The sequence below is a fragment of the Malaya genurostris genome, chromosome 3 (genome assembly GCF_030247185.1).
Source record: "Malaya genurostris strain Urasoe2022 chromosome 3, Malgen_1.1, whole genome shotgun sequence".
Lineage (NCBI taxonomy): Eukaryota > Metazoa > Arthropoda > Insecta > Diptera > Culicidae > Malaya > Malaya genurostris.
The window spans coordinates 241,401,132-241,427,593 of NC_080572.1; the positions used below are offsets into that span (position 1 = coordinate 241,401,132).

A 26,462-nucleotide genomic window follows, 5' to 3' on the forward strand; every position below is an offset into this window, starting at 1 on the left:
CAGTTGTTCTTAGAATTCCAACATAAACTGTTGAAATTTGCTGGAAATCAATAAAACGGCCTACTTTAGTCAGCATCATCCATTCCTCTAGCTGGAGTGTAGTGAAATGGTTTAAGGCGCCTAAATTTTACACTAACGCATTCATAAAATGAGCGAATATTCAATGACATTTATAATGTCACTGTCAATCGGGTTGATCGAGCAGCCAACTCAGGCGAAAATTCTAGCACTGAACCGATCGAGCAGAGAAAAATCATGCAGTCGAGTAAGAATTCATTACGTATTCCGTCATTTCGATAATGTCGGTATGCAAATGGAGAAAAACATCGATGACTGTTTCGACTTTGATTTCAATTCCTATTTAGAAATTATTGTACATTCTCAGATCAATTTCTTATAAATCGATTAACTGTTGGTTTATCTTTGAAAGGTATGCAATTGAACTGCTCTGCACTGATGAGTCAAAGACAAAACGTAAAAATAATGAACATAAAAATAGTTTCGCCCTTTTTCGATTTGTTTACTTCTATGCTCCCTGTGTGAATCGTGAAGTTACGCCATCACGATTTTTCGTGAAAATGGTTGGTGTCAGCGACTAAGCCAAAACTGTTGGTTATTTTTTTCGTCTCATTTACTATTTCCAGTAGTAAAAAGTTCGAAAACCATCTAAAATAACGAAAATATACAGTTTCGCCCTTTCTTTCAAGCAATTGAAGTATCGTCCTGTTTGTTGGCACACGCCCAACTGTACGCGGCGGGCAGATTCCCCCTCCCCCCCCCAGACGGCAACAAAACAACAACCGTTTCCGGCAGAGAATTTCGCCTAGCGATTATTAACGGTTCTGTTTCTGTCGGACTCTTGCTCTTGCCATACAAGATTGGCAGAACCGTTTTGAATCGGTTTTATATTTTAAGCGTCTTGTTTTTTTTCAATAAAAAAGTACATATGAAAGGCAATAAGTTATTGCCCTCCATATATACTAATCATGGCAAATGTTATTGCCAATAACATTGCCTTCTCACTACCAAACATACCCATATTTCAATCTCATTTACCTCGTCTCAAGATTCGTTTTTGTACGTACATGCGGGATTGACGAATATCAAATGAAGTCGAATTAAAAAAAAAGGAAAAAAGAAAGAGGAGGGAAATAAACAAGACGCGTACGGTGAGATGATGACGCAATTTCGCCTGGACAATTTTGACAGCAGCCAGCCTTCTGACGGTTGCCAGAATTCCTCACAAGCGGGCAGTATCAATTCATTATGCTAAACATCATGGTTGGTTGACAACATATTTTTAAACAATACGATGTTAAATAAAGTTTTGAAGTACACGTAAAAATAATGGACTTATTTTTTCCCAACCTGATAAATACTTGACTATTTTTTTTATAATAGCGTTGTGCGAAATGGTCTATGAAAATGAGAAATGCTTTTATGTTTTTATTTATTATCGTGTTGCATTTGAAAAAAAATTTAAACGTTAATCCTATTTTATTTATTTCAATTCCACCTAAATTTTTTTCACAATTTGAACCATTTTCGCAAAAAAAAAAACATAAACTGAACTTCCTTTCATTCATCGAGCAGTCAACCACACTTCCTGTATACTGTATCAGTAAGGTTATATGATTCCGCGAAGCATAGCTGCCGTAGACTACCCTGTGCGTAATTACAGAACCGGTAGAGCTCGCAAAAACGCACTGATTGGGATAGAAAAATAAATAACTTATATAAACTGCGATTAAGGGGGTGACGCTGACGACCGCATTCCTCTCACGTGTGCTGTGCTTCTCCTTAATTAAGTCCCGGCTAATGGTTGTACTCGTCAACTTCCAGGTACACCTACGACATGCTACAGGAAATCGCAAACCATCTGCTGCAGCGAACCGAACTGAGGCCCAAAATCGGTATCATACTGGGCACCGGACTGGGTTCGTTGGCCAATCAGCTAACGGATGCAGACTACATCGACTACCAGACAATTCCACATTTCCCCGTGTCGACGGTTGAAGGTCACGTGGGGCGGCTGATCTTCGGTTATCTGAAGGGCATTCCGGTTATGTGCATGCAGGGGCGATTTCACTACTATGAAGGTTATCCACTGGCAAAGGTTAGAGCGGAAGATCACAGCTGCAGCGACTGGTTACTAAAATTTCAATTTTAATCATTTCAGTGTTCCATGCCGATTCGTGTGATGAAACTGGTTGGGTGTAGTCATCTTATCGCCACCAATGCCGCTGGTGGTCTTAATCCAAATTACAAAGTTGGTGATATCATGCTAATGAAGGACCACATCAACATAATGGGCTTCGCTGGGAATAATCCTCTGCAGGGTCCTAACGACTCTCGTTTCGGTCCCCGTTTTCCAAATATGGTGAACGCGTATGATTATAAACTACTGAAGAAGGCCAAAGAGATTGGAAAGGATATGGGCATCGAAAATAACCTGCACGACGGAGTATACATCTGCCTGGGTGGACCGAACTTCGAAACGGTCGCCGAACTGAAAATGCTGCGCGTTTGGGGTGTGGATGCTGTGGGAATGTCAACGGTGCACGAAATCACGACCGCTCGACACTGCGGAATGACTTGCTTTGCGTTCAGTCTCATCACCAACCTCTGCGTACCGAGTTACGAGGACGAGGAAACTCCCTGTCATGACGATATCGTCGGAATCGGCAAAAGACTGGAATCTACGCTGACTGAGCTGGTACATCGAATGGCCAAACACATTCACGTGGAACTGAAGCAGTGAAAGGATACCGCAATACGGTAACGCTGCGGAGTAAATTTTGAGATTAGAGAATTTAATGTACTGTTAGAAATTTAGAAAACCGACAGTTTTTTTTGACAGCTATTCTTTATATTAAGTTTGAATAGATTTAGGAAAACAAATTTTTATTTTGATAACACGAATAATATATAAATTCTTATAAGTCGAAAATTTTGTTCAATATTTATTACAACAGAGAAGCGGTTTTCGGTTGACAGAGGAGACAAATTTGAGCAATGATTCCAATTTTTGGTAGAATTCGATAAAAATATATTATTATGAATTTGATTGGTATCCAATGGGATATCAGATTAATAAAATGACATGCGAATGCAACTATATGATGAAATACGCAAAAATGTTACCGCAGAGACGGAACTCGAGCCCGTAGCTAGCTCCTAAATGGAGAAATTGTTTTGACAATTAAACTACACAGCAAAAAAATTGTAACAATCTCGATGTGATTATCAATTGATGTGAAAATAATTTAGACGTGTTGAACATCAAATGTAATAATTTTCTGTTATCGAGAAATATTGCAGATAAATCCCACGTTATTACATAAAAACAACGGATTGATTACATTACATCATCTTAACTGATTACTGTATATGTTTCTGATATTAAATTCTGCATCTTTTCGTGTAATATTACAACCTTGAGAATTCAGTATTCAGTCAAGCTGATGTAATGTACTCAATACGTTGTTTCGATGTAATAACGTGTGATTTATTTGCAATATATCTTGAAAACAGAAAATTATTACATTTGATGTTCAACACGTCTAAATTATTTTCACATCAATTGATAATCACATTGAGATTGTTACAATTCTTTTTTTTTATGTGTGTACCCTGCATATGAAAACATATTCCACTTGTGCGCGGCGAGCAGATTTCCCCCCAGGCGGCTGGCTATGTCTGCCAGCCATTTTTGTCATTTTTGTCAAAAGTCTGGCAACAATGAAACAACCGTTTCTGGCCGAGAATTTCGCCTAGCGGTTATTATCGGTTCTGTATCTATCGGATTCTTTTCATACAAGATTGGCACAACCGTTTTGAATCGGTTCTACATTTCTAGTGTCTTGGTTTTATATTTTTAATAAAAAGTACATATGAAGAGCAATAAGTTATTGCCCTTCATATATACTAATTATGGAAAATGTTCTTGCGAATAACATTGCTTTGTCACTACCAAACATACCCATATTTTAATCTCACTTACCCCGTCTCAAGATTCGTTTTATGTATGTACATGCGGGATTGACGAATATCAAGTGAAGTCGAATAAAAAAAAAGAAAAAGAAGGAAAGGAGAAATAAACAAGACACGTACGGCGAGATAATGACACAATTTCGTCTGGACAATTTTGAAAGCAGCCGAAATGTAGCCAGCCTTCTGACGGTTGCCAGAATTCCTCACAAGCGGGATGAAGAGACAGCCCGTAGTTTCATTCGTTGAAATGTGTATGTATGTAAATCCGAAATGAAATAATCAACATAAAAATTCAGTAAGCAGTTAGGACCGCCCATTCGTAAAAAAAAGCTGCAAAACCATATCACGTAAAAGGAAATCACTCCACAGAAATTACTTCAATATCAGTATCAATATCACCCACATTATCGAAATGACGGAATGCTCAATGAATTCTTACTCGACTGCATGATTTTTCAGTGCTAAAATTTCCGCCTGAATTGGCTGCTCGATCAGCCCGATTGACAGTGACATTATAAATGTCATTGAATATTCGTTCATTTTATGCTGCTAGTTTTATGTGCTAGTGTAAAATTTAGGCGACTTAAGCCATCTCACTACACTCCAGCTGGAGGAATGAATGGTACTGACTAAAGTAGGCCGTTTTATTAATTTCCAGCGAATTTCAACAGTTTATGTTTGAATTCTAAGAAGAACTGATTATTTACTAGTTCTGTATATCCGAAAAACATGAAGATTTAAATTTGTATATTCAGTTATGTAATGTTTTCATTTAAAAATAAACTGAAAATCAGCACGAAAACATGCAAAATCGGGAAAGAAGAAGACGAATTGACAATTCAGTCCGCATCTTCTCACTCAATTCCGACATATTTCCGAATCTACCGGTTGTAGGCGAAATTCATTCGGAATCGGTTGTTGCACTGGAGTTGGAATTGATTCGGAATTCCACATGATTTCCACATGGAAGTTGTATTTGTCGTGCGCCAGAGTTGAAATCAAGCTTCAAAAGGGCACAATTTCAGTTCCAGCGAGCCAATGTTATTCGTATTCTCGTCAATACGTTTATGTCTCTAACATTACCCTCCCGCTTTTTTATATTTATAATGTAAATGTAATCAAAGCCCAAATTTTCATTGCATTTTATATGAATAAATTAAAACTTGGTGTTCTCTATAGAACCGGTTATTTGACTTTCCTTCGACTAAAAAATGAAATTTTTAATGTTGTAGTTTGATTATATTCGTACGAAACAGTTTACTTCTGAGTCTACCGAATCAAGAAAGATATGCACACTGCGTATACACATATCTAACAGGGAATCGAACCGAAGAATCAAAAATTTCAGCTTCACGCCAACTGGACGCAGATGACAATCGTTTAACCGGAACGGTGTATATATACTGTGGTATTGAAACTGCGAGGGATATTCTACTGAGCGACAGCAATGCTAAAATGGATTATAAACAATCCCTTTCTTATATTATTTTCGCAAAAATCTGTTCGAGAAAAGTTTTGTACGGTAACGTAACTTGGGAAACAGGCAATGAGATTACCCGATTTATTATGTTATACACAATAAAAGAAAATGGCACAGGACAATAATCTATTCTCCAAATTCCATTTGTGAAGACGTACAGATATGGTTCTGATCTATTCAAAGTGGCTGGTGTACCATTCAGGTATGTTCTATTCGCGTGACTCTTGTAAAGGGTGATTTTTTAAGAGCTTGAGAACTTTTTTAAACAATAAAACGCATAAAATTTGCAAAATCTCATCGGTTCTTTATTTTAAACGTTAGATTGGTACATGACATTTACTTTTTGAAGATAATTTCATTTAAATGTTGACCGCGGCTGCGTCTTAGGTGGTCCATTCGGAAAGTCCGCTTTTTTATCGACAAATTTTGTTCAGCGATGAGGCTCATTTCTGGTTGAATGGCTACGTAAATAAGCAAAATTGCCGCATTTGGAGTGAAGAGCAACCAGAAGCCGTTCAAGAACTGCCCATGCATCCCGAAAAATGCACTGTTTGGTGTGGTTTGTACGCTGGTGGAATCATTGGACCGTATTTTTTCAAAGATGCTGTTGGACGCAACGTTACAGTGAATGGCGATAGCTATCGTTCGATGCTAACAAACTTTTTGTTGCCAAAAATGGAAGAACTGAACTTGGTTGACATGTGGTTTCAACAAGATGGCGCTACATGCCACACAGCTCGCGATTCTATGGCCATTTTGAGGGAAAACTTCGGAGAACAATTCATCTCAAGAAATGGACCGGTAAGTTGGCCACCAAGATCATGCGATTTGACGCCTTGAGACTATTTTTTGTGGGGCTACGTCAAGTCTAAAGTCTACAGAAATAAGCCAGTAACTATTCCAGCTTTGGAAGACAACATTTCCGACGAAATTCGGGCTATTCCGGCCGAAATGCTCGAAAAAGTTGCCCAAAATTGGACTTTCCGAATGGACCACCTACGACGCAGCCGCGGTCAACATTTAAATGAAATTATCTTCAAAAAGTAAATGTCATGTACCAATCTAACGTTTAAAATAAAGAACCGATGAGATTTTGCAAATTTTATGCGTTTTATTGTTTAAAAAAGTTCTCAAGCTCTTAAAAAATCACCCTTTATATATGCGACTCTGGATAATTTGTTTTGTTTGTATTACACAACTGTTGTAAGGTAATTAATAGACCCCTCGTAGTGGTGTATTTTCTTTCCCTCAATTTGACAACTAGAACAACAGTACCAGAGATGCTAGTTGTATCCACAGATTATTAAAATGTTTCCCTGATTTTAAAAATTACATAGATTTATGAAAGCGAATACCGACAGACACTGAGTCTTAAAATATCAAAGACGTTCTACAATGTTCTTATGGGAAATGAACCCAGATTTCGCACAGACAACTTATTGATGATATTGAACTCAAAAAATGTCCTGGCATCCTTGACCTGTACATAAATAAATAGCTATATTGAAATGCGTTTCAAGTAGATATTTTTTCTTCGCGACAAAGAAAGCTCCTTTTTTATATTTAAGACAATTAAATTAGATTGAATTTTCTTGGCATCAATTTATAATGATAATAAATATTTCCCGGATCGTTTTAGTTATATATTAATGACAACTTCTTCAGTGAAAGGTATGCATTTAGCAATTATCACATTCACTGAAGCCTTCTATTTTTTCCATGGATTAAATTTGACCTGGTTTGCAGCACGTTATGCATAATAGTGACTTGTTCGGTGGAATTTACACTCCCATTCCGCAAACGACGATAACCGATTCTGAGAGTGAGGAAGACATTCACAGCGCTGCACTTAGCTCCCACAATCAACAATCGGAAGCGCAATTCGGAAAGAGCCTGGTAACGATGAATGGCAGCGGTGGTGGGCCGATCGGTAAAGGCAAACTAATTTTCCTGCCGGCATCGAACAGATCTGGCATACCAGGCGGACAGCCTCAGAGTTTTTTGGTTAGCCGAGAAAATGGAAGTGCCATTTGCAACAGTCTGTACAATGGATTACCGAGCCCAAGTGATGTGGAGGATGCCAGTGGGGTGTTCCACCCGGATAACGTTGCAATATTACAAGACAATGGATCAGTAGTGGAGAGAAAGATGTCCTTTTCGAGAAAATGTTGCTTCATTGCTTCGCTTGCAGTCTGTTTCTTATCGTTGGTTGTGTTTATCTGGGTGATTCCTTGTTCGGATGAGCTCGCGTGCCCAGCCGGATCGGAAAGAATCAGGACCCAGAACTGGATTAAGAACTACGAGAAAATAGAACTGAAGGGGGTGATCAACGTGGTTGAGGGAGTACGGGGCAAAAGTAAGAACTTGGTGTTTATGTATCGTGGCGATAAACTATTTCCAGAGTTTGAAGAATCGTACACACGACGGAACGGGATAATTTCACTCGTAGGCAGTACCGGACAAGTGGCTTGGTACGATCAGATGATTAATGAACCGAAAAGTATCGACTGCACATTGATAGATGCGGACTTGAGTGGTTCTCCCGATTGTCTCATCATGGATGAGTACGGCCAGCTAGAATGTATTAATCCACTGTCGGGAGAATGGATCTGGCACTCACCGATTTACGATCGTAAAAATATACTGAAGCAAAACGATCTTCTGGATTTCCCGCTAGTAATTCCGGATGTGGATGGAGATGGAGTGTTTGATTTGTTTTTCATCACAAGCTTTGGTGAAACGAAGCACAATAAGTTCGTGATGATTTCCGGTCGAAAGGGTCAATTGATCGGTGATTCATATATTGTGAAGGAGTGCATCTACGTTCATAAACTGATGATAGACGCCGAATTTAACGTTATGTTCAATTGTGTTCGCGAGAAATCAGAACAACAGAGGTCCAAACCCTTAGCTGAACTATATAAACTAATCAAACGAAAAGCTCTGGATATGAAAAAGATTAAAAAGCAGGTGAATCTTCTACAGCATAAATTCTACGGACAACGAAAGAACACCGAGAAACAAAGAACTATCACGTATGTTGGAGGTAAACAGTTGGTTATCGAAAACCGTGGAAAATGTCCGGATAACTGTACGACTTCGGTATTACTGACTGAAAGATCAACCGGTAAATTACTGTGGAATGTATCGGGAAGACAGTTGTATGGAATGCAACCGGTGCGACTGACATTTAATAACTTTGCTGCCGACAATCGTTCCACTATCTACGGGTTTGTTATTAAATTTTGGGAATGGAGCCAAGAGGAACCCGATAATAGGAGCACTCGCAGTAAGCGCGAAACCAGTTCATTGAACCCTTTCTCAAACTTATTTGTCAAGAAACAGACATGGGTGCTTCCGGACGAAAGTTCCCTGAAGGATTCCACCGATAAAGTGCGTCGTAGTGTAAATCAAACCTTGCGACCAGGAGTCTACAAAACTCGCATGCGCTATTTGAAAGAAACCGTGAAGTTGATCGTTTTCAACTCCACTGATATCAAAATCGAAAACACTAGTCAATCCAATGTGATACAATTCTGTCGGGAAAGTATGAAAGATCCTTCGGACGTAATCTGTCAACCGGATTTAAATTATCAGGAGAACTCTTTGTTGATTGCTGATTTGGATGAGGATGGCTCGCAGGAGTTAGTCTCTTACTACTCGACCTTTGTGAAAGCTGAGCCCGAAGCTGGAGAACGCTCGGGCATGAAATTGAAAACGTTTGTACAACTGTTGCGTCTCGAGTCTGAACTTCCGAAGCTTTATAATACGATTGAGTCGATCAGAAATTGAGCGATGCTGAAAAAAGTCATTTCCAGTACTGGAAACATTATTGTGTGATCTCGTATCTAGTCAGTTGAACGCATACTCAGACTTAGTTTAGTTGAAATACAGTCATTCCCAATGGATCTCGATGTTAGAAGGAGGTTGCACTTCTGTGATTAGAAATCTAGTCCAGGAGATTCAACGTTCCTAGGATACCGTAGTTATTGAATAGAGTGTGACGCACGTAGTCAGGAAACAATTTTAAACCAATCATCACTATTGTTAATTATTTATATTGCACTTCGCTTGGGTGTACGACATGAAAACAAACCAAATAAATACTGTACTGAGTACTTGCATTTAGTACCATACGCTTCGAATATTTTTTTCCATAAAGCACCGAAAGAAAATTCCTTCAAACGATTGGTTCGGGTTTTGTCTGTCCACCATACTGCAACAAAATCTCTAAAAAACAAACTAGATAAAGCTAAGTGAGATTCAAAGAGGTTTTCCAAATGTTTATTTATTTATTTATTTATTTATTTGGGATGTTGTTAAGAAAAAATCGTATTTTAATCGCTGTCCTTAGCTATATCGATTGGAGTGAGATTTCAGTGTTGCTCTACCAGATGATGACATTTTTTTTTACTATAACATTGTTCTTGTCATTGTGCTTCTAAATGTGAGAAACAAAATCCCTAAAAGACCTCACAAATTCCTATCTTTAACTGGCCCGCAAACCTATGACGAAATTGGCGTCCGACTTGGTGTTATCGTCGTCTGCGGTAGTAGCAAAATGAGAGGAGGCGAATGGCTTTCAAATAGGCAAATAGTATGTCGGTGTTGAAGCACGATTTTTGATGTGGAACACATCTTTATTTTCTATATAGGGGTGCAAATTAGAAACTCAAAGAAAAATACAAGTAGAAATGTAGTCAGGTTTTAAACACTTACAGCTCAGTACATTTTGTATCAATTATTAATATTATTTCATAATTTGATTGGAAATATTTCTAAGATTCGATTTGAATATATCAAACCACGTATTTTCAATTATAAATGATTGAAATTTTGATTAGTACCGAGCAGTGTGGAAGCACGCGAATCTAAAAATAGAGGCAACATTAAAGCTAACGTTTCAGTCCTACGCGTAGCATGCTAAAGGTAGGTTGTTGCTAGACAGCAAGACAAAAAGTGCCATAAAACGATTTGAAGCTTTAATTGGTATGCTCTGATCTTGTGTCATGCAAGCTCGGATGAAATTCCATGTTATGTCGTTTTCGCCGGCGAAATTTTGCAACTACCCCAGGGTAAATGTTAAGTGCTTAAGATTAATTTCTAATTTATATAAGATGAACTCGATTGATAATGAGAAATAGTTTATCGCTTCAGCCGAAATCGAAGACTGTTAGAGAAACAACGCTATAAAAATTACTGCTTACATACAAAACTTGAACACAAGCTTGACGAAAAGAAGCTTTAATATCAAGATCCGTATCGCAAGTATGTACAAAGATATAATTGCATACATTTGGGATAATTTCGTCAACTATCGGTGTTGGTTCCTTATCAAGATAAATCTAGGCAGACTCTCGTGAAATAGCGAATTCAAAAGTGTGATTGATTGAACTGTTTGATTGTAGATCATTAGAAATTTTGGTTGCCTTGTTCCACATCAATGGCTCGAACAACCACATGAGGCTGATCGTTGTAGTTTTTTGATACGCCTTTGTTGTTTTCAGATGACGTTTCAACCGCAAAGTTTTGAAGATGTCTATAAGTCAATTCTCAGACAAATTCGATGAGAAGGCAATTGTTTGTTGAGCATTTTGTTAGCACTTTTTTTCAAATCCACATGTGAAAAACAGATAAGATGGCAGCAGATGGTTACGTTCGGCAGTGCTTATTCCAAATGATACAAAAACATCTACATGTACTCCAGTACTGATTTGGCCGGATTTGGTACCAGTGCATCACGTTCACGGTAGCCTGGTATAAAGCCAACGGAGTCAAATTCGTACTCTAGGAAAAGAATTCTTCAAATTATCTTCATGCCAGAACAATTGAAACATTTTGGAACTTGACAAAAGCATATTTGCGGAAACATGTCAAGGCAGCGAATTCTCTAACAACTTCTGACAAAGATTGAGAAAACTTATTTAAAATCGCTGGTAAATAGCGCGTGGTGAAGCAAATGAGTGTAAGATTGACATCTCGCTTTTTGGCAGAGAGCAGATTAATGAAATAAAAATTAAAATGAAGTTGTCGTGGAAGGGGGAAATGTATGTTGAAGATTCAGTATACTTTCGCCGCCCCTGGAAGGGTATTCCTGTTAATCTCCTGTAATTTACAATAAATCGATAGTGTTTCCATAATGTATGAATCCGTTTGCAGCAAACTTTGCATTTTGGCGGGGTTTGTCGTTGAATTGACGGCGCTTCCGGTTGTAGTCTCTACTAGTGAGCACGTCGTGTTACTGAGGTGAAAACACGTTTTGTTACTGTGGGGAAAATTCGAGTATTTCACCCGTACTATTGCTAAATATAAATAATTGTAAACCAACTTCAAATTTTTTTTTCCAAATTTAGCTCACACCAGACCTCAATGTTTTCCTTTTTTGTTACTTCAGGGTGGTTTTATAGCTACAAGACTGTTTTTTTTTTGCGAAAAATCGTAGTTTTGACTTTTTAAACAACCATCAAAACGAAGAAAAATTAAAAAAATCAAACAAAAACGTTGGGATCTAGTTAAACATCTACTATAACTATGCTATTCGTTTAAATCTGATAAGTCTGCGCTCAGCAGTACATTAAACACTGCAAATCATGATTCTGAAGAGCGTCCTCAAAAATACTCTGTCACCGGCCTATTTCTCAATACTTTTCCACGAAAGATGTTAGATTTATTCTTTTAACGATAGCTAAAAAAATCGCAAAAATAGTCCTTTTTTATCGAGTAGTTTTAACTTGAAAGTTTTGCGAAGAGTCAGGCGCCAAATAAAAAATCAATCTGGTTAATCGTGAAAGAAAAAATAAACAAATATAAACTGTCATTTGCAGTTAGTCCCTTTTGTCGTGGAACTATAGAAATGAAGCATAATTCAGCTGTTTTCCAAAGAACGGCGAATCTAACATTGACAGCAAATGGAGAAAAACATCGATGAAAGTTTCAACTTTGGTTTCAAATCGTATTTAGAAATCATCGTCTATTCTCAGATCAATTTTTGATTAGTCGATGATCTGTTCGTTTATCTTTAAAAAGTATGCAAATTTTACCACTTTCCTTCTATATCTACTGAATAAATCAACATAAAAAGAGTTTCGCCCTTTTTCGATTTGTTTACTTTTATGCTTCCTGTGTGAATGATGAAGTTACGCCCTTGCGCATTTTTTGTGAAATTAGTTGGTTTTCGTGACGAAGATAAATATTCGGGTAATTTTATCGTCTCATTTATTATTTCCAGTAGTAAAAGGTTCGGAAACTATCAAAAATAAAGAAAACAAATAGTTTCGCCCTTCCTTATTAGGAATTGAAGTATCGCCCTGTTTGTTTGCATGGAACACGGAGGGCGAAACTTTCGTAAACAAATGGAATGACAGTTTCGCCCTTTATAGTTCTTTGTATTACTAAGATTGAGATTTTTGTAGAATCCGATTTTTTAGCCAAAATTGTAGGATTTTGAAGAATTTATTGGTAGGAGAGAGAAACTCGATTTGTTTACTTTTGTAAGATTCGTCCTTCTTTGAAAAACAGCTGAATTCTTCAGTTACGTGAAATTTTAAAAACTTATAACTCATTTCTATTTAATAGGAATAAAAATGCCCTTAACAGATATGCAGAATCCATCTGCTCGCTATAATGTGCCAGCATTTAGCTTTCCATAACAAGCCGCACACCAAAAAACCAGAGCACCCAGTCAAACAGAATTGCGTGAGTTTTGACCAATTTTTTTTCTGTTGCTATAAAAAGTGCAATCCTCTTATAGATACCGTGGTTGTAAATTGTTTAGGTTAATAATAATGGGTGATGTTTTCTACAAAATAATTTTTAGATTTCTACAAATAATTTTCTATACTTTCATCACTTAGGAAAAAAGCCTTACAAACCAAAGTCTTGGCATTACATTCCTTGTGTGGAATTTGGCCTTTCTGTTTCAACAAACTTCGCAGCCGATTCTTAGTGTACATCATCTTTGCATAACTAGTAATACGATCCTACTGACGCTTTGAATCGTTCCAGGTCGGGGCTCGAACATATGACAACTGGCTTGTAAGACCAGCGCCGTATGCATTGAACCGCTAACCCGGGTCAAAAAATACAAATCATAATACTATTAGCATAAATTAAGTAAACATAGATTTCCCACTGTACGGTGACACTGACAGCGCTTCAAGTGAAAAACGGGTGTACTTTTTTCCATTAGCTACTGTGGTTGTGTTAAACGCGCAAGCAACTTTGTACATGCCGGCAATTTTGTATTAAATTAGCATTTACGCACCCATTCTACACCAGACGGCACTTTTGGTGTCACGGGTTGCTCAACTATAGTACTATTACACTGGGGAATCTAGGTTTATTTTATTTATGCTATTAGGTACCACACAAAATGATAAATGTTATTTTGGCTATCCAAATTAATGTAACTTTTTGTTTTTTTTTTTTGATAACGGCCATTAAATTACTTGTCAACATTCGATTTGGAATAGAATTGCCGGTCAATTATGACTAATAGATGATAGACGACGACTGAGAAAACTTTTCCTTTTCGTTTACTGGTACGATTGAAAGAATGCCTTTTCGTTGTTGACCAGTGGCTTATTATTCCTTATCCCAAAACCGTGAGAGGTTAGCCTAGCCCAATGCTCTTAAGATTTATATTTTGTATAACTTAATTATATTTGTATCCACTTTCTACCAATCAAAGGGTTGCTCTCACAATAACATTATGGTTTGTCTTTTATAGACTTTTTTATTCAACAGACAGCAGTGTTGTTCGAAATAATTATATCACAATGAAAATGATAGTCTGTAGTGGTAATTTTTTTTAGGTTTGTCGGGCAGTAGTTTCGATTACGTTAGAAATTGATAAAATTCCTGAAGTTAGTTTCCATTGCATTGGTAAAAACATTTTTACGACAATTCTGGCATTACTGCGGCAGTGACAGCATTCTCGTGTTGCTTCTTCTTCTTGTTCGCTTTGTGTGAACACAGCTGTCAAATGTGCATTTCTGAAGTTAGTTGTGTCCCGAAAACTCTTCTTGCGTTTCACAACACTCATTGTCATTGGCTGATAGAGGTGTGTAGCTGCAGTTTATACATTTGAATGTTATCGCGAATTGTAAACCTTTCGTAACAAAATACAGTAAAGTATCATCATCAGTCATACTAACAGTGCTCGAAAGGTAGGCTAAGCTTTTCACCCAGCGGGCAATCGCCGTTAACGAAGGAAGTGTTTTTCCCATTTTCTACCCACGTAGCGAAAAAGTTTCCCTTTCCCATTCTGGAAACGGAAGTGAATAGTGTTTTGTTGTTCCCTTAGAATAGTGACGGCCCAGTCGTGGGATTTCCCGATCCGATTTCATCCCGAAGAGCTGATCTTTCGTATTGTCGTAGGCGAGAAAGCACCTATTGGCTCAATCCTTGTTAGTGATAAAGTGTAGTTTAGTGCGTGCATATCATTTCTGCATTGTGATTCGCCTATTGTGAAAGTTAAGGGTTTTCCCAGTACAATCGTTCGAAAATTGCCCGTGAGTTGCACAAACCTCCGTCGGATCTAGCTCTAGATCCCAGCAGCAGTACCCGTAAAAGGAACCACGAAATCACAGCAGCAATTATGGCGTCTCTGCTGGAAGAAGAGCAAAGCCTACGCGAATGCGAGGCGTACATCCAGACGCATCGGATCCAACGGGTTCTCAAGGACTGCATCGTGCAGCTATGCGTGGTTCGACCAGAAAATCCGATTTCATTCCTGCGGCAGTACTTCCAGAAGTTGGAACGGGTAAGTTGTTTTGAGAAACATGAGCAGCATTCGCTCGTTACATGATGGGATGGATTAATTGATGGTTGCACAGTGCTGCCAGTAGTGCGTATTCGAAGCACGTCGAAAACTAGTGAACCGTGTTCTCGTTTTACGCTGCTAATTAATGAGATAAGAGCTCACATTGTGCCACTGGAAACGGAACATGTTTGGTATACAGAATTTCGCTAAAGTTGATAGTACAGTAGTCTCCTCTGATCTTTTGAAACTTTAAATTATTCAGCTCGACTCCAATTGCGTAATACACAAGAAATGATCAAATTGCAATGTGCGACGAAGAATACGATAGATGAATTCGCCTCAAAACACTCTACAGCAGAGAACAAGCACTCTACAGCAAATTTCATGGTGGTACAAAGTTCAACAGGGTTCAATTCGAACTAACAATTTTAACCTTCGAATACAGCTATCGAATCACGCCGAACCAAATGGCATCACAACATTATTGACGTTTCCATCCTCCCAGATTGTTGCGTAGTAATTATACAGACGGAGGGACGAATTGTAGTTGATAAGAAGGTAGCGATCGTATACCGGGAGACGTAGATATTTTTACCGATCGAACCAACAATGCACGAATGGTAATTCGAATAAAAAAAAACAATTTATCTTAATGATTTGACCTATGAAAATAAGAGTTTTTCACCCGTATACTGAAAATTTGTGTAAATATTCTCAATCGACAATCGTAGAGTTGAATTCTCAACTGAAATTTGCTTCTACTTGATGTTATAATAAATTTTTATTTAAAAACATTGAAGTTGAAATAATTCTGACAGTTTAAAATTCTTATAAACAACTTGTATTGTCATTTGGGGGTTTGGTACCTCGTGGGTAACCAGTTTGTGCAAAGTGCACATGGCCTTTTTCTTATCCGGGGGTTTTGCATCAGCAGTTCAACATAATCTGCAAACGTAAAAATAAGAACTTGTATTGCATAATGGGTTTTTTATCCCCCTGCCTATCCGGGTTCCATTATCAGCGTCGCACAAAAGGTCAGGTAGTTGGTCGTAGGAAGAAAACCATCGAAGAACTATTTTAATCTTACCTGCAGTGGGGCAACAGTGAACATCATCGACCCATATCTTATCTGTCGTTCCACTGCAAGTGGGGAAAAAGTATCAAAAACGAAACTAACAAAATAGGCTAAAACAGTGCACGCACTACGGTTTTATGTAAAATAGTTGAACTTGAATAAAATCTAGTAAAATATGGAACTTGGGGTAAAATGAACATAATAGCGTCTCGTGCGGTCCTTCTAAATACGTGGAATCGATTTTCCGTACCATTTTCGCACCACTTTGTATTAAATGGGACATTTACGCTTTTGAAAAAGCTACGGTTGAATATCGACACTGCACAGTATACGGTTTTCACTGAAAACCGGAAATGACTGATAGGGGAAATGAAAGAAAGAACACAATTTTGAAACTACTGTTCCGCTTATGTCGTTGACTGGACATGGATATTTATCTCTCGAGATTTTCGTATATTTTGAGTCAATAAAACTGAATTTTATTATCTCTGCTTGGTTATGAAGAAAATCATAAATTTTCAGCAACACTAAAAGTATATTTTACCTTGTATAAACCACCATAAAAAGAGTTTCCCCCTTTTTCGATTGATTTACTTCTATGCTCCCTGTGTGAATTATGAAATTACACTCTCGCGCATATTTTGGAAACCATCTAAAATAATGCAAATAAATAGTTTTGCTCTTCCTTTTCAGTAATTCAAGTATCGCCCTGTTTGTTGACATGGAACTCGGAAGGCGAAACTTACGTAAACAAATGGAATGACAGTTTCGCCTGTAATAGTTCTTTGTAATAATAAGATTGAGATTTTTGTAGGATTCGAATTTTTAGGGCAATTTGTAGGATGAAATAGAAGAAAGACTGGATTTGTTTATTTTTGTAAGACTCGCCCTTCTTTGAAAAATAGCTGAAATGAAAGCCTGATATTGTAATTTGTCCTCATCCGATTTGATTCCGGTTCTGGATTTATAGGGTGACGAGTGTAAAGTGATTATGTAAAAAATTAAATTTCCTTAGTACGCCACTGTTCAATAGGATAATAAGTCAACTATTTGAATCAAAGTTTGACCGGTGGATTCACGACTAGTTTGTTTGGTTATAAGCTAAAAAGACCTGCATGCTAGAAGAACTTACTGGTTAGTTTTGAGGAATTTGTTCCATTTTTAAAACCCACTAACAATAAATTCAATGAAAAAAATATTTCATTCCGAATATTGATTATAGAGACAAAGTCTTTGCTTTAATTCCAGTTGTTTGGCTTACCTCTCATGCTTTATTTCGACTACCAGGTAATAGACATTCGTATCAGTACGGTGATTCTGTTTTCTTCAAGACGTTTGATTAATTGAACACCACACACAGCGTGCTTCGTTCGTAAAGGCGGTGCTGTGTTTTCTTCTTCCGTACCAGTGCCTGTACGTACTGGTGTGTTTAATATGAAGGTTTGAAATTTTGGACACTTTTCACTTTGTAATTCCGGAACTGGAAGTCAGATCCGGAGGAAATTCAGGAGTTATGTATAGAATCAAAAGACCTTTCATTTGATCAGTGGCATCTCGTCCTCATGTGCACCTCGTGCGCTGCACAACCGGTCAAATTGAAGAGAAGGACATCACGTTTGGTTCTTCGAGAAGTACTATGAACACCTTCAGAAGAGGCTTCAGTAGCTTATGCTTATGGCAGTTGAAAACAAATTGCTGTCTCAGTTGCAACGTCGAAGCGATTTTATTGATGAAGTTATTGACAGATTTTATCGACGTGCAGAGCGCCGAAATAAGTTTAGTAAAAAATCCTATCCAAAAGTATATCGTTATTTTATTGTATAGAAAAGCACAAGCGAAAATTCATTCCTCAATCTTTAGCTTTCACTTACAACGAACTGTTACATCTGATATCATACCACATAATCAGTGCACAACCCATATATTTTGTCACGAGACGCCACTGCATTTGATCATAAGTATAAGTTCGTAAAAATCGGCCAAGCGATCACTGAGAAAAGTGAGTTCGTTCCATTTTAGAGTACGTGACCACAATTTCCGATGCTTTCGAAACCGGAAGCCAGGGACTGGTATAGTTGGAATGGATACGTTTGACCGTCAACTGACAAGGCCTATCGATTGGAACTGGGTTGAGTTCCAAGCAACCCAATTTTTTCGTGTTCTGCATCACTGCTCTGTATAACTGGTTGAACTTATCCTATAATTCTGGAACCAGAAATGGGATCCATATGAAATTCGGAGGTTTTGAATAGGACCATAAGTCCATTTGAATCTAAGCTCGTAAAAATCGGTCATCTCTGAGAAAAACGAGTAAGAAATTTGAAATTGGAATTGTCACACTAATCACCCTGTTTTTCTGGAATCGGAAGTCGGATCAAGATGAAGTTCCAGAATTTGCTATTTGACGATTAGAACTTTCATTTGAATCTAATTTTGTGAAAATCGGTTCTGCCATCTTCATACAGACATTTTGCGTATTCGACGAACTGAGTCGAATGGTATATGACACTCGACCCTCCGGGCCTCGGTTCAAAAGTTGGTTTTCACACTGATGGCATAACCTTTCTATATGAGATCAACGTTTTAAATAGACGGAAAGGCTTCTCCACAACCTGTAATGGATTCGTCTCGCATAATAACGACAATTTTACTTGTTCATAGCGCCGTCTAGTTGAAAGTGAGCTTCGGCGCTCGTCATTATGTCGCTTAGAGAAATCTCACCACTGCCTAGCACTTCGAGCATGTTGTTCGCGAACGATAAACGAGGTCCATAATCCACTGCTTTCAACTTCTTACCCGAACGCGCGAGACTTTTCACAAGAGCGAATCGAACTCGTTCAACATTCTCTATTGTCCGGACAGTCCGTACGTGGCCCGGAGGTTTTACTTCGGTTACAAAACTTGTTTTGCCTTTCTCATATAGAAAGGTTATGCAATCATTGTGAAAACCGACTTTTGAACCGAGGCCCGGAGGGTCGAGTGTCATATACCATTCGACTCAGTTCGTCGAGTACGCAAAAAGTCTGATTGTGTATGTAACAGATCGGCTGAAAAGTTCGTATCGTTTCTATGAGAGGGCGCCACTAGAATTAAATCCATACCATTTTCAGTTAGTACCAACCTTCAAAAGATACGTGTATAAATTTGACAGCTGTCTGATTATTAGTTTGTGAGATATTGCATTTTGAGTGAAGCTACTTTTGTTATTGTGAAAAAAATGGAAAAAAAGGAATTTCGTGTGTTTATGAAACACTACTTTTTGATGAAAAAAAGTGCCGCCGATACCAAAAAATGGCTTGATGAGTGTTATCCAGACTCTGCACCGGGCGAAGCAACAATTCGTAAGTGGTTTGCAAAATTTCGTACTGGTCATATGAGCACCGAAGACGATGAACGCAGTGGACGTCCAAAAGAGGCTGTTACCGATGAAAACGTGAAAAAAATCCACAAAATGATTTTCAATGACCGTAAAGTGAAGTTGATCGAGATAGCTGACACCCTAAAGATATCAAAGGAACGTGTTGGACATATTATTCACGAATATTTGGATATGAGAAAGCTTTGTGCAAAATGGGTGCCGCGTGAGCTCACAATCGGTCAAAAACAACAACGAATTGATGATTCTGAGCAGTGTTTGGACCTGTTATATCGAAATAAAACCGATTTTTTTCGTCGATATATAACAATGGACGAAACATGGCTCCATCACTTCACTCTGGAGTCCAATCGACAGTCAGCTGAGTGGACTGCACGCGATGAACCGAACCCAAAGCGTGGAAAGACTCAACAATCGGCCGGTAAGGTTATGGCGTCTGTATTTTGGGATTCGCATGGTATAATTTTCAACGACTACCTTGAAAAGGGAAAAACCATGAACAGTGACTATTATATAGCGTTATTAGAGCGTTTGAAGGACGAAATTTAAAAAAAACGGCCTCATTTGAAGAAGAAAAAAGTTTTGTTTCATCAAGACAATGCACCGTGTCACAAGTCGATGAAACCCATGCTGAAATTGAACGAATTGGGCTTCGAATTGCTCCCTCATCCACCGTATTCTCCAGATTTGGCCCCCAGTGACTTTTTCCTGTTCTCAGACCTCAAGAGAATGCTCGCTGGTAAAAAATTTAGAAGCAATGAAGAGGTAATCGCTGAAACTGAGGCATATTTTGAGGCAAAGGACAAATCGTACTACAAAAATGGTATCGAAAAGTTGGAAGATCGCTATAATCGCTGTATCGCCTCTGATGGCAATTATTTTGAATAATAAAAACGAATTTTGGCAAAAAAATGTGTGTTTCTATTAAACGATACGAACTTTTCAACCGAACTGTTATGTATGTAACATTTTTTGCACTCACTTTTCTCAAAGACGACTGAACCGATTCTCACAAACTTAGATTCAAATGAAAGGTATAATTATCCCATACAAAGTTTCTGAATTTATTTTGATCCGAGATTCGGTTCTGGAATGACAGGATGATTAGTAAAAAATCCTATTTCAAATTACATCCTCACTTTTCTCCGAGATGGCGTGACCAATTTTAACAATTTTAGGTTCAAATGAAAGGTCTCAAAGTCCCAAAAAACATTCCCATATTTCATCCAAATCTGTCTTCCCGTTCCGGAATTAGAAGTTAAAATGTTTTTTAAATTTGATACCTTCACTTAAAGCGACGAAGCAATCCAATCGGTGGCTATTGTCAGTAGACAACAAAACAAATCGATTTCGGCTATCCTGGCTCCCGATTTCCTATTCCGGAAGCACCGGAAATAGTGGTTATATATTCCAAAATGGATCTCACTAACTTTTTTCAACGATGGCTTGAACGATTTGCACAAACTCAGGTTAAATCGAAAGATCTTAAAATCCCATATTAAATTCCTGAGTTTCGTCCGGATCCGACTTCTGGTTCCGGAATTATCTTCACCCTGTAAAACTGTTAAAAGGTTCACTAAAAGCGGCGAAGTAAAAAACGTAAAATAATTTCTAAACTTCACGGAAAGACAGAAATCTGCATTTTGGCGAAAAATTTGGTTGATTTTTTAATTTTAGTTAGTTATTTTTTCAGACAACTAAAAAAAAACTTAATTTTGATAATTCAGGTTTTTTAATTCTAATTCCCTTAATAATAATAAACTATTTGTTGAAATGGCTATTTTTTAGTTGAATTCACCAATTAAACGTGCTGTCATTTCTTAGCTAACGCACACTTCATTTCCATTCAACTAATGTTTTAGTTGAATTAGAGAAATAAAACGTTGTTTTCAACCATCATGAAATGGTTGAATTGGCTTCTGCAATTTGCAGATATATGGCGCTCTGTCACCGAGAAAATGTTAACACTGTAATGACTACTAGCCACTAGATGGCACACTACTACCGAAAAAATTTCAGACGCGATTGGCTTTTCTATATTGGTAGGTATAAATACGATGTTGTTTTGGAGAAAAAGATATAAACGAAACATAAATCTTCTTTTTGAAAAATTTTCTCCTAAATCGCTGAAAACTTTGAGCACTCTGAAAACAAAAACCGAATACAAGTAGCGCATCGGATTTCGTAGCTCGGAAGGTTGGAAGATACAAAAAACATCAATTGACATGTACAATTAGAGTGCAACATTCGAAACTCACTTCACTGTTCCGCGTAAAAACATGATTACGCACAATCGCTGCAAATGCGCATAAATTCTGAATAAATACACTTTCCACTAAGAGTTTACGTCATTTTTACAAATCGGTTTAGAAATTTATATATGGATGTAGCGTAACACATGTGAAAAACATCTAAACAATTTGCAAGCAGTTTCAACAGAACTGTCCTTTTTAGCTTTTTAATGGATTGTTTTGCTTTGACACTTCTCATGAGTTTTTGGCTAATAAACTTGTTAATAAAACCAGTTTCATTTTTGTTTTCTTTGTACTGTCCTTCAGTGATGGTGATTGATAAATAGAAACAAATTTTCTGATTATAATAACAAAATTAATTGTCAATGAGAATTTCGTGTTGTATTGAAATATTGATGGTTTGTGTCCAGGATATTCGCCAACTAAACACATTCTCTAGAAATAAGAGTTATTTTCAGCAAAGTAAATTCTCATTTTTTTTATAGTTATTTTGGAAATTTTGTTGTTAAAATCAACTAATTCAAAAACAGTAATACGAATTAGGCGCAGAGCTAATTTCGGTCGTTCCGTGTCCTCTCAAAAATTATTCCAATCGGTAGTCATTGTCAGTAGCCAATCTGACAAATAAATTTCGGCCTTCCTGGCTCCCGGGTTTAACGTACAAAGATTGCAGCCATAGACTCAAAAATGGATTTCCGTCACTTTTCTCGAACCGACTTCGATTATACCGGTTCCCGGACTTCGGTTTCGGAAGTACCTGCAATAATGGGAATCACTTTGTTTTCTCAGATATGGCTTAACCGAGCTGAGTACTGAGTCACTCTGTAAATTATACTAGTTTATGGACAATCTGCTTGTCTTTTTTTTTCAAGAATTGAAGGAAATTATTTTGTACAATATCATACCATATGTGAGATATGAGAAAGGTATCATTACACCACTAGGTGGATTAAAACAGGTTTTTACAATTTTTTTTACCCACAGCTTCACAATGTTTTTTAAACTCACGAGTAATTGCAACGTTCGATTGATTAATCAAAAACGAGTTATAAATAAAAACACGGAGAGCGACACTCCAGTGCTTCATGATGGAAAAGTACTAGACGAAAATAAATTTTCATTCTTCTACTTTCCGATCCCGTGTTCGGTTTCACCTTCCTTGTTTTGTTCCAGTGTAACTAGAGAACAAAATGTGTCAGGATTCTATTGCGCAATATATAAATAAATAATAATTTGATGCGAATGGACCTCGAATGAAACGCATAGTGTTTTAGGGAGAATGAAAATGCCAAATTACTGCTGTTAAATATTTACCTATCAGGGCTATATAATTGAATGTTTGATTCTCAAATTCTCATTTGTTCGATGTAATGTACCACTTGACTTGTGGTCAACGTGAGCACTGATACTTTAATCCTTCAATAAGCAATACAACAAATGGCTCAACATTGAGAAACGGTATCAGTACGATACTTAAGTTGTTTCGATTAACTATCGAAACAAGTGACGTTAAAATTACACATCACTGGATTCCAGTCTTTGTACAAGAAAGTCATTTGTCTTTGAATCTCCAGACCCATGTCTACTTTCGTATTCGAAAATCAATCAACCACAGCCACACAAAAATCGCAGAACATTCTGAAGTGTCTCCAAATATAGCGAATCCAAGTACCAGTCTGAAAGCAGTACACCACGACCGTAGTTGCCGTGCTGATGCAACAACGTTCGACGACGGTTGGCGGTTCGTCTTTTGGCAGTGACAAACTTGTTCCTATCAGTAGCTTCTACAATCTTCTCCGCATTATCAATCTTGTCACCCACGCTACCACCCATCTAGGGTCGTCTGTCGGAAGCAGAACACACCGGGTGACAAGCAAATCGATCACGTCATCGGCGACAAATGATTCCACCAACGAACTGACAAACTGACAACAACGACGGGGACCGCAAAAACCGCAATTGTCCTACGGCGGTGTTGTCGCTTTGTTTTTGTTCGCTTGTGTGTGTGTCACAAATAATTGGGTGTCGTAAATTCCTAAATTAATGCCGCGTGAATCGTGTCGAATTGATGAACTTCATTCAATTAGACACACAAATTATCCAAAAGGTGACGTCAAAGTCAATTTGTTTGATTCACCAAAAGTCCGAATTAGAAGTCTTGTCGTTCAAATTGAAAAAAAATGTCAGTTATCGGTTCAATCGGTGAATTGAATGAATAATCTTTCTATATAGAAAATGCAAAAATTTAAATGTAAATAACTTGAAATACAGAACGTGAATTATTTATGATTATTTACGACGTCCTTTTAAACGGCAGTTTGAGATTTTAGTCACTCATTAATGTAAAGTCGGAACTGCAAATCGGATCGAATTTGAATCTGAACGTGTGACAATCGATCGAACATTCCATGAGACGTCGAATTAACCCAAACCCTTTTTGTTATTGTCATCTATGTCTATCTAACAGTTCGGCTGAAAAGTTCGTATCGTTTAATAAAAAACACACATTTTTTGCCAAAATTCGTTTTTATTATTCAACATAATTGCCATCAGAGGCGATACAGCGAATATAGCGATCTTCCAACTTTTCGATTCCATTTTTGTAGTACGATTTGTCCTTTGCCTCAAAATAGGCCTCAGTTTCAGCGATTACCTCTTCTTTGCTTCTAATTTTTTCACCAGCGAGCAGGTCTTGAGGTCTGAGAACAGGAAAAAGTCACTGGGGGCCAAATCTGGAGAATGAGGGTGGATGAGGGAGCAGTTCGAAGCCCAATTCGTTCAATTTCAGCATGGTTTTCATCGACTTGTGACACGGTGCATTGTCTTGATGAAACAAAACTTTTTTCTTCTTCAAATGAGGCCGTTTTTTTGAAATTTCGTCCTTCAAACGCTCTAATAACGCTGTGTATAATAGTCACTGTTGATGGTTTTTCCCTTTTCAAGGTAGTCGATGAAAATTATACCATGCGAATCCCAAAATACAGACGCCATAACCTTACCGGCCGATTGTTGAGTCTTTCCACGCTTTGGGTTCGGTTCATCGCGTGCAGTCCACTCAGCTGACTGTCGATTGGACTCCGGAGTGAAGTGAAGTGATCGGGTAGTGGACACAACACCACAAACACCCTCCGAAATAAAAGTCGGTTTAAACAGTGAAAACTGCGCGAGTGGAAGCTATAGAAGTGGTTTCAGTGTTTTTAAAGGGTTGTCGCACCCTATAATGATGCAATGAGTGCATTTTAGTGGCTGGAAACAGCATATTTTAAAGTGCCGATCAGCCAAATTGATGGCTGCTGATCTTTTTTTCGCCATGGTCGCTTCGATCATCGTGTCTTCGCAAGCCAGTGTTTGTGTTTTTATTATATTGCCGGTCAAACATCGGTATATAGGATTCCATTAGCCCTTTGGCTAGTATACAGGTTTGATATGAACTCATACCATTCAGGTAAGTTTATTCTTCCTATGTGTGTCACTGAGGAAAAATAAATGTTTTTGCACTCTATCTTCACATTACATTCGGTGCCTTTGGGCACTCAGGTATGTGACAGATGCAAAATACACACCAATCGGTTGCCTTTCAATCGCAACTGGTGGTGTAAAACTATTTGTACTGGTCAATACCGGTAAGATAGTAAAGTTTCAAACTTTTTTGTTTGGGCACTCGCTATATGTGTAAATAGCATTCTGGCTCATCTCCACACGATCTGTCGCTGTGTGATCGTTGGATTTAAATTATATCCCTTTACTACTTGGCGCCATGCAGGGAATCTGCGCGGTAAGCCAGCGCTAGCTGTTCTATATAGATACAGGAGTGTTAAATTGTACACCGCGGTGTGGACGGTTTGGGAACTGCTCGCGAACAGTGCTGCTCAAATTGATGTCCTGGTCGCTTCCTTTTTCCCTTGGCTGTGGAGACAGTGCACTGGATGCAAATCAGATGTCATTTTTGCACTTTGACCTCTGTGGTATTTATTGTTCTGTTGGTTTATAACAGCTTTTGGGGGGGCTGCTCTGGGGTTTTCAGTTGGGCTGCGGGTTTGCCGAGCATGTCTCGAACGTTTGCACCACTGTGTGTACAATTTATTACTCCGATTTAACACTTCAAGTGTATCTTCGGTCGGTGTGTGTAGATTTGGACAGTTTGTCACACTCGTCCATACGAAGCATTTATATTTACTTGTGAATATAATTGCGTACAAATTCTCTGCCATAGAATTTGGGATTACCTAATTAGGATTAAAGTATTAGTGAGTATCCAACTCTGTTCTTTTGGAACGCACTTTCGGCTTTCTTTTACTTTGGATCGCACTAGCGAAAGGTTGAGTATTTCCTCGCGCGCTTTCACGCTTTAAATTCGTATCGCTTTTTTCTCTTTTATTTTTCGGAAAATGGATACAAAATACATCCAATCATCTGACTGCTCTCATTCCGAACCGTCTGATGGCCAGAAACCTGGGAGTTCCGTCACAAAGTGTCGGAACGACCAGAATATGGAAGTCAGAGGGAATGGATTCGAGAGTAGT

At 38.0% G+C, this 26,462-nt stretch overlaps 3 protein-coding genes across 4 annotated transcripts in view; all 3 read left to right on the forward strand.

Annotated features, from left to right (window-relative positions):
- LOC131435538 (purine nucleoside phosphorylase) overlaps positions 1–2,950 on the forward strand; it is a 30,381-nt gene extending 27,431 nt beyond the window's left edge. For both annotated transcript variants that reach the window (XM_058603545.1, XM_058603544.1), the window contains exons 2-3: positions 1,843–2,116; positions 2,180–2,950. In XM_058603545.1, the coding sequence (XP_058459528.1) occupies positions 1,843–2,116; positions 2,180–2,761 (856 nt within the window). In that variant the 3' untranslated portion in view covers positions 2,762–2,950. The remainder of the gene's footprint in view (positions 1–1,842; positions 2,117–2,179) is intronic.
- A 4,034-nt stretch (positions 2,951–6,984) lies between these two features.
- Positions 6,985–9,614, forward strand: LOC131436791 (uncharacterized). The gene is made up of 2 exons (XM_058605708.1): positions 6,985–7,144; positions 7,220–9,614. Exon 2 carries the CDS (start codon positions 7,226–7,228, stop codon positions 9,263–9,265), a length of 2,040 nt encoding a protein of 679 aa, XP_058461691.1. The 5' UTR covers positions 6,985–7,144; positions 7,220–7,225; the 3' UTR covers positions 9,266–9,614.
- A 4,867-nt stretch (positions 9,615–14,481) lies between these two features.
- Positions 14,482–26,462, forward strand: part of LOC131438027 (cAMP-dependent protein kinase type I regulatory subunit) — a 173,185-nt gene continuing 161,204 nt past the window's right edge. Inside the window, exon 1 of the mRNA XM_058607802.1 lies at positions 14,482–15,236. Coding sequence (XP_058463785.1) covers positions 15,072–15,236 — 165 coding nt within the window. The 5' untranslated portion in view covers positions 14,482–15,071. The remainder of the gene's footprint in view (positions 15,237–26,462) is intronic.